At 39.5% G+C, this 15530-nt stretch overlaps 2 protein-coding genes across 12 annotated transcripts in view; one reads left to right on the top strand and one right to left on the bottom strand.

Moving 5' to 3' along the window:
- The window catches only part of git2b (G protein-coupled receptor kinase interacting ArfGAP 2b), a 14058-nt gene extending 13761 nt beyond the window's left edge, over window positions 1-297 (bottom strand). For 4 of the 7 annotated variants that reach the window (XM_042394842.1, XM_042394843.1, XM_042394845.1 and 1 more), the window contains exon 1: window positions 91-296. In XM_042394842.1, coding sequence (XP_042250776.1) covers window positions 91-142 — 52 coding nt within the window. In that variant the 5' untranslated portion in view covers window positions 143-296. Of the gene's footprint in view, window positions 1-90 lie in introns of all 7 variants that reach the window. The other 3 variants (XM_042394844.1, XM_042394847.1, XM_042394848.1) reach the window with 3 other exon arrangements.
- sgsm1b (small G protein signaling modulator 1b) overlaps window positions 1-15530 on the top strand; it is a 15958-nt gene extending 428 nt beyond the window's left edge. The window contains exons 1-26 of one of the 5 annotated variants that reach the window (XM_042394840.1): window positions 436-460; window positions 2688-2769; window positions 2871-2914; window positions 4973-5048; window positions 5824-5986; window positions 6182-6334; window positions 6566-6633; window positions 6770-6912; window positions 7021-7152; window positions 7313-7437; window positions 7521-7588; window positions 7672-7835; window positions 7998-8127; window positions 8600-8726; window positions 8807-8871; window positions 8990-9135; window positions 9218-9346; window positions 9439-9612; window positions 9773-9841; window positions 10477-11739; window positions 11823-11947; window positions 12059-12141; window positions 12232-12341; window positions 12428-12524; window positions 12635-12802; window positions 13151-15530. In XM_042394840.1, coding sequence (XP_042250774.1) covers window positions 2763-2769; window positions 2871-2914; window positions 4973-5048; window positions 5824-5986; window positions 6182-6334; window positions 6566-6633; window positions 6770-6912; window positions 7021-7152; window positions 7313-7437; window positions 7521-7588; window positions 7672-7835; window positions 7998-8127; window positions 8600-8726; window positions 8807-8871; window positions 8990-9135; window positions 9218-9346; window positions 9439-9612; window positions 9773-9841; window positions 10477-11739; window positions 11823-11947; window positions 12059-12141; window positions 12232-12341; window positions 12428-12524; window positions 12635-12802; window positions 13151-13239 — 3918 coding nt within the window. In that variant the 5' untranslated portion in view covers window positions 436-460; window positions 2688-2762 and the 3' untranslated portion in view covers window positions 13240-15530. Of the gene's footprint in view, window positions 1-435; window positions 461-2629; window positions 2770-2851; window positions 2915-3687; window positions 3812-4972; window positions 5049-5823; window positions 5987-6181; window positions 6335-6565; window positions 6634-6769; window positions 6913-7020; window positions 7153-7312; window positions 7438-7520; window positions 7589-7671; window positions 7836-7997; window positions 8128-8599; window positions 8727-8806; window positions 8872-8989; window positions 9136-9217; window positions 9347-9438; window positions 9613-9772; window positions 9842-10476; window positions 11740-11822; window positions 11948-12058; window positions 12142-12231; window positions 12342-12427; window positions 12525-12634; window positions 12803-13150 lie in introns of those variants that run through there. The other 4 variants (XM_042394836.1, XM_042394839.1, XM_042394837.1 and 1 more) reach the window with 4 other exon arrangements.

Genomic DNA, 15530 nt, shown 5'->3' with positions numbered 1-15530 from the left:
AGGTATTTGAGGTAACGTTAACTAGGTAGTAGTTAGGGCTAGCTGGTTTACGTTAGCTAACAGCTAAAGCTAGCTTGTTTGACATCATACCCGGAGCACTGCAATCAGCGCAGACCTCTCTGCTTCGTACTCGCTTTGACATCCCTTAATAGAAATCCTCAAGAGTCCAGGAAAGACAAATAATTTAAAAAGAAAATATACGTTTCAACACAGTTAGACCAAAATAAGACAGGATAGTCCACCAGATAGTATTGAACGACGGCAGGCAAAGGCAACTAAGCCCGTCTGCCCTCCCTACTGTTGAACAAAGCAGTGTCCCATCCCAACACTCACACTGCCTCCTCGGTGCCTCCTTGTTCGCTTCCTTCATCGTTTCCTTGATTTCTCGACTTTCTTCGACGTCTTCTCTATGCAGCTACACAGTATTTCGACCAGCTATTATGGACCGATGTGGTAATATGTATGTGGATATAGTTTGTGTCTGGTTTTGGGCATAAAATCAAATAAATCATGAGGCTCATTTTTCTCACATTTCATATCCTACTGCAGTGGTTCTCAAACTTTTTCATATCAAAGACCCCTAAAGTGAGACAAAGTAGACCACGGACCCCCATTTGATAAGATTTTTGATGTTTTAGATGTTTTATTACAAAAAGTATATGAAATCCATGACCAAAATAGTCATACATTCTGTCACTGTGTTATTAATGAATGGAATTATAGTGAAAATAAATTATTCCCCTTCTTGCTGGGAAACCCCTGGAACCCCCTCAACGACTCCTGGGGAACCCCATACCCCACTTTGAAAACCCCTGTCCTACTGTACCCACATATACTTGTGAGGTGCTTTACTTGAATATTTCCATATGCTTACACCTCTACTCCGCCATATTTCAGAACGTACTATTGTAGTTTTTACTCCATTATATTCATATGACAATGAAGAACTTTCAGACTGAGATTCTGCCTACAGTAAAATCTTCTTATAAAATATGAGCCACTATCAAAGATACATGAAAACCCTAATGAATGAATTAATCAATTAATGTCACATTGGCCAGCTACAACATTATAGATGAATGCATCATTAACACTCTGACACTGGCCATTCTGCATGGTGGTACTTTGACGCAGGATTTTACTTGTAATTGAGTATTTTTATGCTATTGTACCATATACTTTTACTTAAAGGATTTCTTCAGCCACTGGTCTCCACACACCTGTGCCAAAAATACATTTAATTCATAAACTATAAGTTAATTTCTTGCCATTGTATTCAATCCTGTTCATTTCAAATCCTCAGTTCACCATGTTGTATCTCTCTTAGCCTACTTAACAAGAATTTCATTGCTTGTCTTCCTCCTTTCTGGTTTGCCTATCACTGTTATACTGTACCTCTGCATGTATAGCATACTGTATGTCCTCCTAGATTTCACTTTTTTTCCTAGAGCTCATTGCAACATACTGTATACTGCTATAGTATCTCCAATCACAAGATTGCTACGTGTCCAGCAATCATTGAGAAATATTAGTTTGAATCAGAGATTTTTCTCCCAGCTCTTTATCTCTGGACCAGCCTTGCTGTTGTTAGAGAGGCAAAGTGTGTAGACCTATACATAACGTCTGTAAACCTTTTACACACACTAGCCTATCATTTCCCAGCTGACTTAGACTGTGTGTCCTGTGGTCTGTTAATTCATTCATGTAATATGAGTGGGATGAGGAAATGAGTTTGTCTGGTGTCTGCAGCCCATGAATATATCTACATTCCCTTTTAATTTCATGTTGCTGCTAGAATCAGTATAATAAATACTCCTTTGCTTCTTATCCAACTGTTTTTGACCTAATATTGCAGTAATGACTCAAATTACATATAGCATGTGATCTAAAAATGTATCGCAGAGTGTCAACAATATAACAAGGACACACTTTAATGCAGTTCAATGCAACAACACTACACGCTATAGCCTCAATATGTCAATGCTAAATTTCTTTACTGACATAATTTGAAATAAGTAGTACTACCAAAGCAAGTTGTACAAGGTTAACAATGCAAGAATAAAGGGTAAGACATAAAATGGCTTACACTTCTACATTATATGCACAACAACATAAGTACTATATACTACATAGTGCTGAAATTAAAGAAAAAAAAGACATGGTTGCAAGCAAATCATTAAAAAATTGAAGTAATACCATGAGTTATAGTTTAACAATTGAATATTAATGGCGAGGACAGCATTATACTGTATATAGCCTGTTGTGGGGTGGTTGTAGGCTATATGCATTATACTGAAGTGTTCCTGTTATTCCCTGCACTTTTTAATTACTGTTACCTAATTTAATGAGGCCTAGTGTGACCTGGGGCTCATTAACTCGAATTATCATATACAGAATGTGGCACCTGTGGGGGAGAAAATCAGGCTCTGAATATTTTATATAAAATGTGACTTCTGAAGAAACTTTTTTTTTATGAGACACAATAGCCTATTTTTAAGTCCTTGCATATATTGTAATGCAGAGGCATGTTTTTTCCTTGGGGAGGGTGTAGGTGTTGACGTTGATAATGTATAGGTTACTGTGACTTTAAAGGGGTGTTGGTTCTCGGAGAGGTAGCAGATAGGTTTGATTTAGTCGCTAAGAATACATCGTACATCTCGGTGCCTCTCTGCCTTTTTTTTAAGCAGTGTTGTCTACATTGCTGTCCAGACATTCTGCAAAAAAAACTGTGCGTGTCAGCTGCTGTACACCCTGCAGGAGAGATGGGAGGTACGATCGCCGTTATTATTCCTACTGTCGTGAGCCTCATCATCATTAATTACCGACACAGCTCATGAGCGGCTTATTCATTATGTTTTCTCTTGTGACAGAGGCCGAGACGCGTCAGAAATTGCTGCGCAATGTGAAGAAAGAGGTTGGTTTTGTTTTATTTCTGCCTTGTGCCCGTTTCAGTGTATGTTTACTGACGCTGTAAGCTTAGACAGTGTGTGTGTGTGTGTGTGTGTGTGTCAGTGTGTGTGTGTGTGTGTGTGTGTGTGTGTGTGTGTGTGTGGACGTCGTCCATCGTGTTTTCAGCCACCACGACTACGCAAGAGGCCTGTTTATGATTTAATTGAACACTCGTATGATAACAATAATAAAAATGGATGCAACTAGGCTGCCAGTGAAATTGTATTGAATCTGTTTTTGACTGCTACTGGCTTAAGATGATGATGATGATGATGGTGATGCTGATGCTGATGATGACGATAATGATACTGATGATGGTGGTGGTGGTGGTGATGATGATGCTGATGCTGGGGGAAGCACTAGCCTATATACACATATAGTCAATGCACAGATTCATTCTATTCAATTCATGCAAACCCTGTATTTTTCATATCCTGAGAGAGTCTCTCCCTCTCTCTGTAGAAATCATGATGAAGCTATAAGCCTTCCCTCAAAAACACCATCATCTCGATGGTTCAAAACTTAAAGCTGTGACCTTGGTATCTGTTTTTATTGGTATTTTGGTGTGCGCTCTAGCTCCCATTAAATGCAAAAAGTGCAGTTCAAGCTGCATGTTTTCTTGGACATGATCTACATAGAAATAGAAATAGAGTGTACCACAGACGCTTCCAAACTGCACAGTGTCTCCATGACTCCCCAGGGAAAGAAAACAAGATGTTTTATTCATTGCATAGAAAGCCGGGTACTTCCAGGCTTCTCATGTCCGTGCTCCCCCTCACCTGTGACTCATTGCCTCTCAAACATCCCCGACTCCTGGGACCAGAACCTGCAGCAAGGAGGGGCTTATACAGTAAATTAAAAAGTCAGTATATATGACATGACATGTATCTATAATCTATTCATGCCAGGAATTACACTGTGAGTGGGCTTTCAAGTCAGATATCTTACTACCATTCTGTGCACCATGAGCCTGTAATATTTCTCAAATGAGCTTGATTAACATACATTCAAGTAAGTTTCCAATGCAACAGCTACCCTAATGGTAATGTACCAGACCTAAATTGTGAACAGGGATCTTTGGGTTGTGGACACATTTTAGCAACATACAACAGAATTGCAATATTATTTAAATAAGGCAATGGATTCTCATCTTATTTTACAACAGCACTGTTACTATTTTCTCATTCTGTAGACAGAAAGCACAGAATCTCATATCAAATTCAGTCAGTTTTCACACAGTTGTCTTGCTTATCAGCAGTCATAAACATATTGTACAACGCAACCTTTCTTATCCAGAATGATACCGTTCACAGCTACATTTGCTGAGGAGTAAAACTGATCCAGTGAGCAATATCTATTTCGGTAAAATGTCAACTTTGTTGTAATTTAGCTGCATATTTCAATTAAAAATCATGACAAAAAATGACAAGAATTTTATAAAATGAGCAACTCAATTTGGACATTAACTTAAAGAGGCACTCCATGGATCTTACAAAATCAGTGTACTCGTCATGGGGAGCATGTGTCTTCTATGGAGAAGCTTTGTCAAGTCTGAGAAAAACAACCCTGACAATACAAAAAAATCAAGGTTATCTTAGGTTTGGCTTGGAAAGCCTGTGTTACAAACTTGGAGCATGGAAGCTCAAGAAATCAAGCTGAGGTCAGGTTGTTTGGCCTTTTTTTCAGGTGTCCTTGTCTATGAAAACACTGATGGGTCAGGAAAGGGATTTTGAACTCAAGGTCATAGGTAGTAGATGCAGCTTTATGGAGAATACTGGTTCTGGGATCCTAGCACATTATTCTGTTTGTAGTATAAATGTTTACATAATATGCTTTACATTATGTCTATTCTTAATAGAGGAGATGAAAGCAGAAATCAACCAGTGATTCAAATAAACGCGTTTATACATCATCATTGTCTCTTGTAATGTGTTTCCCTTTTTTTGTTTTCAATTCTTAGTCACCTTATGTAACTGTGTCAGACAAATTGAGTCTTGTCTCACCATGTACCTCTCTCTCGCAGGTGAAACAAATTATGGAGGAGGCAGTAACGAGGAAATTTGTGCACGCAGACAGCAGCCACATCATATCCTTCTGTGGTAAATGTTTTTTCACTGAACACATTTGGATTGCGTTGTACACTGAGCCATCTGGTCAAATGCTCATGAGCTTTCTTGGACAGGTTGTTCCAAAATGTAGGTTACATGCTAAACTGGGCACCTCGAGGCCTTTTCTGTCAGCTTTAATGTTTAACATTAACTGAAGAATGGAATATGCAAGAAGTAAAGGAGAGAAAGTGTGTTTCAGTAGCCCATTTTTTGCCCCAAATAGTTCCGCCTTTTGTATCTAATTTAGCACCGGACATACTTCATTAAATAGTCATAGTATTAGTTGTAACCACATGTACATGTACAGTGCACACACAGTGACATCACTTTGAGTCAAGCCCTGTCACCTCCTACAAGTTCTTTCTCTGTATCCTCACATTGCAAAATTGTCCTTTACTGTCTGTTCAAGCAGTGTAAATCCTAACAATTTATTTTCATAATGGTATTAGTCATGTAGGCTAACACCCCTCAGAAGTGTTGATACTAACCAGGAGTGAGGCGTGTGTGATTCACATCCCTCATATCCTAGCAACGGTAGACAGTGTTGAGCAGATTTCAGTCTATTTCTACTAGTGCCACCTGTGCTTTCCTTTCACCTGTTTTTTTTTCGTAATTACAAAAATGTTACGCCTCGAGGCTCTCGCAAAGAGGAAATTATTTTGTTCTCATGCGATAAAAACAAAACTCAAGAGCAGATAAAAGCAATTCATCTCAAGGAAGCAAAAAACATCAAATATCGACTAATACTCTGTGTGTTTGTGTGTAGCTGTAGTGGAGGCCTGTGTGCTTCATGGACTGAAGCGTCGTATCGCAGGCCTGCTGTGTACTAACAAGGTCGCAGCACTCTTCATGAAGGTGGCGAAAAGCTTTTCACCCGCTGAAGAACTCTGCCACAAGGTCCAGGAGCTGGAACAGCTCATCGAAAACAGGTGAAATGTGAACTTCTGCTTGTGAGAGGCATGCAATGTGGAATCCTTTTGTGCATTCTTTCTCTTAATTGCATGTCTTTCCTGTATGTGGTCTACTTTTCTGTGCTATAATGCCTTGACCTGTCATATATCTCTGTTCCATTCTAACAACATATACAAACATCTCATTTGTCAGGTTTCTTTTCTGTTTTTCAGCAAGCAGAACAATTCTTCACTGAGTAACGATCGCAGTCGGCAATCCAAGTTGGCCAACCTCCCTCCTCAGGCACTGAAACACCTGTGGATCCGAACTGCACTAATAGAGAAGCTCCTGGACAAGATTGTCCTGTATTTGGTGGAGAACAGCAGGTACTATTATAGATATTATTTAATATTTTTATAAATCTTAATCTGTAGAAGATTTTCTCCTCCACTCAAAACCTCAAGCTGTCTGTTTCTATTCCTGTTTCTGTGCATCTCAGCCACAACCTTTTTGAATTTATGCAAAACATTTTCCATGTGTTTTCTCAAATCATTGATGCAAGAGCAACACAATTTCCTACAATTAAATATTTTTTGTGTTTATATTGTTTTCTGCAGTACATTCTATGAGAAAGAAGCCATGCTGATGGATCCTGTGGATGGACCAATTCTTGCATCTCTGTTGGGTATTAATAAACCTCCCTAACCTGTATTAACACTATAACAGCTAAAGCATTTACTTCACTAACTTTCAATTTATGTAATCAGGGTTTTAATTGAAAATATTTGCATTACTTAAAACTAATTAACCTTATTTCACAGTTGGCCCTTGTGCTTTGGAGTACACCAAAGTCAAGACTGCAGACCATTTCTGGACAGACCCGTCTGCTGATGAGCTCGTACAACGGCATCGCATCCACAGTGGCCACTGTCGGCAGGATTCTCCCTCCCGACGACCCGCCCTGGTTAGACAGTCAAGGAATTAATTGCCTTACTTTTTTAACCAACTATACACTATTATATGGAATATCAGGTGTCTAACCCTTTTTTAATGTAATGTCAATCTGTATCAGATCCAGAAGAGACAGTCCAGTGGTAGCATGGATGATCGCCCTCTCATGTGGGTGAGGGACTATGTTGAATCACTCCACCAAAACTCCAGAGCCACACTTCTGTTTGGAAAAAATAATGTTCTGGTGCAGCCGGTATGTGTTTTTCTTTTTCAGTATATCTTACCTTTTTTACACAAAAATAACATACATTCTGCAAAACTTGATGTATCTGTTAAATGATTCATATAAACTGATTTGACTGGTATTGCATTAAAATATGTTGCAATTTCTAAGCCTTTACTTGTGTCTGCAGAGAGATGACATGGAGGCCATCCCAGGCTACCTCTCCCTACATCAAACTGCAGATCTCATGACACTGAAATGGACTCCCAACCAGCTGATGAATGGCAATGTGGGGGAGCTCGATTCTGAGAAAAGGTTTGATTGATAGAACCCAATCTAATAAGAACAAAATCTTGTCTTAATGCAGTTGACTCAATATTTTCTCATGTTTCTTTCAGCGTTTATTGGGATTATGCTATGACTATTCGTTTGGATGAGATTGTGTATCTCCACTGTCATCAGCAAGGTACGGAAATTCCCCTTCTTTTTTTTTTTCTGTTACAGAATTAGCTGCTCATTTCAATGTTTCCATTGTGTTAATCTCTCCAGTGAACAGTGGTGGGACAGTAGTGTTGGTGAGCCAGGACGGGATCCAGAGACCTCCTCTACATTTCCCCAAAGGAGGCCACCTGCTGCAGTTTCTGACCTGCCTGGAGACCGGCCTGCTACCCCATGGGCAGCTGGACCCACCACTCTGGAATCAGAGAGGAAAGGTCGGCATGAATTGAGGATAATAAAATACTTTGTTGGCCTTCTATCTTCAATAATTGACCCAATAATGCTACATTTACAAGCAACTATGATCTGTTGTAACAAGTCTTCTTTATACACTATTTAGAGCAGCATAGAGATCTGCATTGTGTTTTCATTCACAGGGAAAGGTTTTCCCCAAATTGCGAAAGAGGAGTCCACATGGCTCATGTGACTCTGTATCAGATAAAGAAGATGATGAAGCAACCGATTATGTGTTTCGGATCCTCTTTCCTGGCAATCAGATGGAGTTCAGTGAGTGTCTTCAATCTTCCTGTTGTGCCTCCTTGAGTCCATCTAATAAAGAATCATCAGAGATTATATCGGCTATTAAGCAACTCCCTTAATATGTATTTACAAATTAGACAACTTAGATCTATCTGTTTTCCTTGGGTATTGTTCAGTATACATCTTTCTAATTATTTTTCTCTGTTAAACAGCCATATGTCCTATCTTTTTCCTGCCAATTTAGTGCCTGTGTGTCCATTTTATATGATAGTCCTGTCGACAGTAAGGAGACTTTGCATGGACATACAGTCATTTGTCTGCCACATGTCCATCTCCATCTCCATCCTCTGACTTGGTTTGTTTTTTCCATGTTTTTTTAATTATTATTATTTGCAGAAATGCACTTTTATGTTCAAATCTTTTTGAATTTCTGTTGGATTTACTTGCTTATGGTGATAATAGTAACAACAGTAATGATAAGATGTATTGTGCTGTTTAGTGGCTCTAGAGCTGATGGACCAGGGCATGAACATGTGGCAACCGACCCCCAGAAAGTCCTCGTGCTCTTCCTGCTCTCAGAATGGCTCATCTGATGGCTCTCTTCCTAATGGCTGTAATCAAGAAAGGTATTTCCTAGGGACAGGCTTCACATCTATATCCAGATTAATCCAGTCGCCTGAAGTCTGACATTCTCCTTTTCCATCAGGGCTCCCTTAAAGCTCCTTTGTGACACCATGAAGTACCAGATAATCTCCCGTGCTTTCTATGGATGTGAGTACAAACAACTGTGTTTGACTTTAACTTGGGAATAATTTTATTCTTCTATAAAAAATTATTTGTTACAGTAGTCCCACAGTGAATAATGAGAACTATTATCTTTCCTCTCCAGGGCTTGCATACTGCCGTCATCTGTCCACAGTTCGTACCCACCTTTCTGCTCTGGTCAATACCATTATCGTTGATCCTGATGTGCCCTGTGACGCTCGCGGAGGCCTCTCTGTGGAGGTCTGGGGCAGGTTCCTCAAGGACAGCTCTGTAAGATTAATCCCTGAACACTTAAACTGTGACATAATTTCAGAGTGAGTTGTTAAATTAAAAAAAAAAATCTCTTATTCAGGCCTATGAGGAACAAGAGATACACAGGCTTGTGTATTTTGGCGGTGTGGCTCCTTCACTGCGCAAAGAGGTCTGGCCATTCCTGTTGGGACACTACCAGTTCAACATGACGGAGAAATCCAGGCTGGAGGTATTTCTACATGCTGTCAGACTCAGTGTGTAAGATACTTGCGCACAAGCTGGGGTATGTTACTCTTTGTTTACAAAAGTTTTCTGTTTCAGATTGATGAGCAGATGCGCACCATGTATGAGCAGACTATGAAGGAGTGGCAGGGTTGTGAGGCCATTGTCCGTCAGAGGGAGAGAGAGAAACACGCTGAGGCCCTCGCCAGATGTTCGTCCGGAGCCAGTGTGGAAAGAGGACCAGTTCAGCGGGACTCCACCATCAGTACAGATGCAAGTTTGCTCTTTAAGCATGCAAATATGCAGCGTTATGTAACTATTACCACAACATACAAAACATGAAAGGGAACTGTTTGTAGTATTATGAGCAAATGTCTAAGCAACTGACAGTTCTGTTTTTCTGTTGTTTGTGTGATGCTTTTTTCCACTCCAGTCGTCTATAAGTAGCAGTTCAGATCATCAGAATACCAACTCACAAAGTGATTCCAGCAGTAGCACTCAGGTAGTTTCTCATGAGCATGAACATCACAACAACAATAACTGCTAGTAACCATACCAGTGTTTTTGTAAGTTTTAGCCCTATTATTACAACTTATGTGTAATTTACAATGATGTATTAAGCGTTTTATGTTGATTTCCTACCTTTTGGCAGCCATTGGGTTCCATTCATTTTAAGATGCTATTAAAATTAACTTGCTAGTCATAGTAAATGTTTTTTTTTTAGAATATTGCCAAAAATCTGATGGTGCCTTACAGGACATGCCTATATCTGACAATTCATAGTTTTCTATGAAAACAGTCAGTGAAACAGGAAAGATAAATCATAAGCAAACATGAACATTGTAAAAAGTTTGGTTGTTTCTTGGATCAAAAACTTTACTTGATTGCAGCTAGCTGTCAGTTGTATTTGCATTACCACTGATATAACTTGATGGAAAAAATAAATGTGACTAAACTTTCATATAGAAATGAAATAAAAGGCTGCTTGAAAATTGTTGGCAGTGATGTAAAATGTTTTTAATTTGTGGTTAATGGGCTAACACATACAAAGCCACTGGTGTGATTCTTCAACATTAAGCTGTTTCATTAAATAAATGTCACAAATTTGCATTTTCATCATTTTCCTTTGTTTACCAGGTGTTTGCATCGGTTGAGGCGGTGGATCAGAGTGAGACTGAGCCCAGACCTGAAGAAGGAGAGATACAACACAGTAGTCCAGTGAAGGACATCCCAAGAGACACCGCAGACTCTCCACAGCTTCCCTCCTGCGACCCCTCCTCCCCAAGTCTTTCAAACCTACGTACAGGTTCAGCCAGCAGCCCTCCTGTAACTGAATCAGCTGTTGGCTCTACAACCTCTCAGCAATCAGCAGAAGCATCAGAAGTCTTAAATGAGGAAAGTACAACTGGATCACAGCCAGCGGGGGAGGATGCACTTGACTTGGTAGCCAAAGTTTTAGAGACAGAGAGGATGGAGACAGTCTCAGAAAGCGATGCGGTTGAGGACTCTGGAATCAGTAAGTCACAAGAGATATCTGAAGCTGAAGAAAAACCTGAAGTAGTAGAAAAGGATACAACAACAAATGAGCAATCTGAAGTTTCAAAAGCAGTAGACACAAATATGAACTTGAGATCCGCTCCAGAGAATACTAATGTTCTTAAGCTTGAAACAGAGATTCATAACGAGTATTTCCAAGCACCTCCACTCGGGCAGACCTTGACTTTTCAAGCGCACAAGAGCAAAGATCATGAAGTAGAGTCATTTTGTCTTCTCACAGCAGAAAAAGATACTAATCCGCCCATTGAAAAAAAGCCAGAGACTTCTGAGAAAACAGAAACAACATCTGAAAGAATCCCGTCAGAAATAATCAAGGCCTGTACCACAGGGTCAGAAAGAAAGGATGCTGAAGTAACAGTTTCTGACTTGGCTGAAACCAAAAAAGACAAAGCTGCAGAAATTCCATTTGAGAAACCTGGATCAAATTCACCTGTCAGACAAGTACTGAATGCTCTTCAGTCAGCGTCGAGAGGGAGCCTTTCATTAGCGTCCCACTCTAGGCAGTCTCCAGACACGGCAGACTCAGATGACTCTCCTTCTGCCTTGGAAATGGAGGACATTCCTGCAGGGATAACATGTTTGACCTCTGAGGATATTAAGGCCAGGCCTTTGGCAGGTCTTGCTGCACCCCCTGTCTTGCTGGCACAGAGAGACAAAATGGGATCTGAGGATCTTGTCCTCGATCACCATCTGGACACAGCTTGTAACACCAGTCCTGAGGGCACAGACCTGGGCCTTTCTGAAGAGGAGCCAGAGATGGAGAATGTGCTCACTGCAGCAGAGTCCGCAGAGGTCGGAGGAGACTCCAAACATGACGAATCCTCAGATGAGCAAACCTATTCTGTAAGCTTTACACATGATAAACAGACATGTTTCTTCTTTTAATCATAAACATATACTAACAGAATCCACTATTGTTTTGGTAGCAAGAAACACTGGACATGTACTTGATCAACTTACATCGCATTGACAAAGATGTCAGACGTTGTGACAGAACATATTGGTACTTCACTCCTGAGAACTTGGAGAAGCTGCGTAACATCATGTGCAGGTAAACATGTTTGATGTATCACACTATTTTTTGTAGGAAATATTTGTGAGATTTGGCTCAACCCAAAAGCTTCAATTAAACACAACGGTTAAGATCTGATTGCCTTTGTAGTTACGTGTGGCAACATCTGGATACGGGTTACGTCCAGGGCATGTGTGATCTGCTGGCTCCCCTTCTGGTTATTCTAGATGATGGTCAGTGAAACTTTTTTTAAGTGCAAATTGTATTAATGTCAGCTTTGTCTAAATGCGCATAAATGGCTAACTTGTGTGTGTGCTTCCCAGAGGTCATGGCATTTAGCTGCTTCACTGAACTGATGAAGAGAATGAACCAGAACTTTCCTCATGGAGGTGCCATGGACTCTCACTTTGCCAATATGCGTTCTCTTATCCAGGTATGTACATCTTATGTGCACACACATGCATGCATACCCATGTAAGCTGTGGTGTAATGATGAAACTTTGTTTTTACACTAACTAGATCCTGGACTCTGAGCTGTTTGAACTGATGCAGCAGAATGGAGACTATACCCACTTCTACTTCTGTTATCGCTGGTTTCTACTGGACTTCAAAAGAGGTGATGGGAAATACAGGCATCATAATATTTGCTTGAACTGACCATTGTAATGAACTTTGCATTTTACATGACATGATACTGATCGTAATCTGATTTATTACTGTTTTCAGAGATGGTGTATGATGACGTGTTCTCCGTTTGGGAAACTATCTGGGCGGCCAAGTACACCTCATCTGAGCACTTTGTGCTCTTCATAGCGTTGGCACTTGTGGAGATGTACAGGGACATCATCCTAGAAAATAACATGGACTTCACAGACATCATCAAGTTCTTCAATGGTAAGGTTATGAAATACAAATGCTGCAATATTGTGGAAACTGTTGAGAAACAATTGCTGTTTACCATAGCTTAGTCATAGTTACACCAGACTAATGTACAATACGGCTTAACAGTTAAAGCAAAGTTAACCAGTTGGTTAAGATGACATTTCAGCTATAATAATGTAGGATCATTTCAAAATAGGAACAAAAATTGCTATAATGGCACATTTAAAAGAAGTGTTCTTGTTAATAGAGCTTAATCAACCCAGTATGAAGAAAAAACAATTAAATGTTGTCAGTATTACTATTACAGTATTATTAGTTGACCTCATGTAAGTCACAGTGGTTTACAAATTCTCTTCTCAGAAATGGCAGAGCGGCACAACGTCCCGCAGGTCCTGATGATGGCTCGACACTTGGTGCACAAAGTGCAGACACTCATAGAGAACAAGTGATCCAGTATCCTGCTGTGTGTCTACCATTGGTTCTTTGTGCTAAATTGTTTCAAAGATACTGACACAGCCACATATTTAATAGTCATGTATAAAAGAGAAAAGGAATCAGTGTTCATGAAAAGCAGTAATTGGTAAGTGCTGAAAAGATTATTCTAAGATAGTTGTATAACAACTTCTTTCCAGTTGCTCCTGTCTATATTCAGGAGATGCAATTATTGCCAGTCAATTTATTTTCAAAGTGTTATTGTTCACCTAGTGAATGTACCCTTGTTGAAACTGCTTCAGGATGTTATTTATTTTGCCTTAAATTTTGCTATTTTTTCAGGGATACAGCAACCAAATTCTTCACTGTATTGTTATTCTACATGGTTGATTTTGTTTAGTTATACTTGCCATACTTGTGATACACTTGAATATATTTTCAGTATTATTATTATTTTTGCTGGAGTTGTAGCTATCATGGTTGAACATCATTAGATACACTTAAATATATTTTCAGATATAGCACCTGGCTGTACTAGATGATTTGGTTTTGTAAATATCCAAGGTACTACTAACCAATCAGGGGTTGGTCAGTGCTAGGTTGTGTCCAAGTAGCATGTGTGGTCACTGGTTTGCTTGTCAATTAGCCATTTTGAGGGCCGCTTATGGCCTCTCTGAGGCTTGATGGCCCTTTTCCTGCATCTGCCTCTGATGCATACAAGCTTGCAGGAAATCAAGACCAAACCTTGTCAATTCCGTGCAGTCCAGCATGATTGCACATAGTTTGCATATCCAGTATCACCTCTGATGCCCGACCAAGTTCTCATACTGTGTGCTCCTCCTATCTCTATGTATGGATTAAGATGTCATTTGGGCAGCTTAATTTCATAATTTCCTTTGTTTTTGTGCACACCAGTGACTGAATGGTTAGTAGATTCCTGTTTCTGGAATCAACTCATTGTTCAAATGCTTAATACATACATCCTGTACATTTTTCTTCCCTTAAATAACTCAGTGCTGCTCAAGCTGAGGAATTCAGCTGTTGTCCTCATGACTTTCAAGACAAAAACAGATGCTGTTTCCTTGCAGCATTGTGATGGTTCACTTCGAGCTGGTGGTGAACTCAAAGGGGCGTGCAGTGAAGGCAGCATGCTTCCTTTGCACTCTGCACTTCTCACACTTTCACCTCAAGATCAGTTTCATAGATTTCTGCCTCTGTCTTGCTCTGCCGATCTTGGGTGCCTTGTCATAAACACGCTCTAGTTAATTGTTTCTATGTGTAAACTTTTGGCGACAAGTCTTAAAGTAATTGTTCTTGGAGTGATTGCATTTCTCTTCACTATTACCTCAAGATCCACATGTTCATATCTGTTGATAAGGAGCTCTGCTTGTTAACCACTTAACCCTATGGCTCTTCCATTTCTCAATCTACATCTTCCTCATTACATTACACTTCCTCGTTACATTTTGTTTTCTGTAGAACTGGTGTGCACCCAGGAAGCAGCCTCCACCTTGAAGGGCTTACATCAGTAATCCCTCACTATTACAGTGCTGACTTAAAATATGGAAATCCATATGAAAATATGGATTCTGCCTTGAATATCAACTTATTACATTTAAAGGGTCAGTTCAGTGGTAGCTAGTCAGTGGTTTGTACCCATGAAGATATTTTTTGCTTTATGTGCGTAGGTTTTGAGATAAACACCACTGAATCTCCTGCCATTAACCAAATACACTGGAGGTGAGTGGAATTTCATTTGTCCTTTAAGGGCTGAAAAATACAACTTAAAACAGTAACCATGCCCTGGAAACATTGATGTTTCATGATGAACAGTTTAAATTTAGATTTTTGGGGATTGTATCAACTAATTCCAATGAAATTGCCAAAATTTCAGCAATTAATATCTCAAAATCTCATTAGATAAAAACAAAACTATCTACATGGCTCGATATCAACTAAGTCAGAAAAGGTTTTATTGGTGCCAGTCAGTTGCAAAACAGCCAAGACACACCCATGTTTGGTTCACTGTGGCTAAAATTCCAGTTTTTGATATCACTGCTAACATGTCTCCATATGGTCTTCTAAAACATGCCAGAGTATTGCTGTTTGTGCATTGCTGTGTTCGTTGTCAGATTTACTGTAAACAATGTGTTCAAGACCTATTGTACAAAAAAACTAAGGTAGTACATATTTATTAAATGCAATACAATGTCTGTATATGGGCTTTATCTGATAATTATTAATCGAAAGATTAAAAAAAATGCCATTGGAAATAAATATATTTTTATTTTTTTCTGTCTTCTCAAAT

Source organism: Thunnus maccoyii, chromosome 19 (genome assembly GCF_910596095.1).
Source record: "Thunnus maccoyii chromosome 19, fThuMac1.1, whole genome shotgun sequence".
NCBI classification, from domain to species: domain Eukaryota; kingdom Metazoa; phylum Chordata; class Actinopteri; order Scombriformes; family Scombridae; genus Thunnus; species Thunnus maccoyii.
Note: the sequence above shows the minus strand (reverse complement) of the source record. Positions and strands in the feature narration are given on the sequence as shown.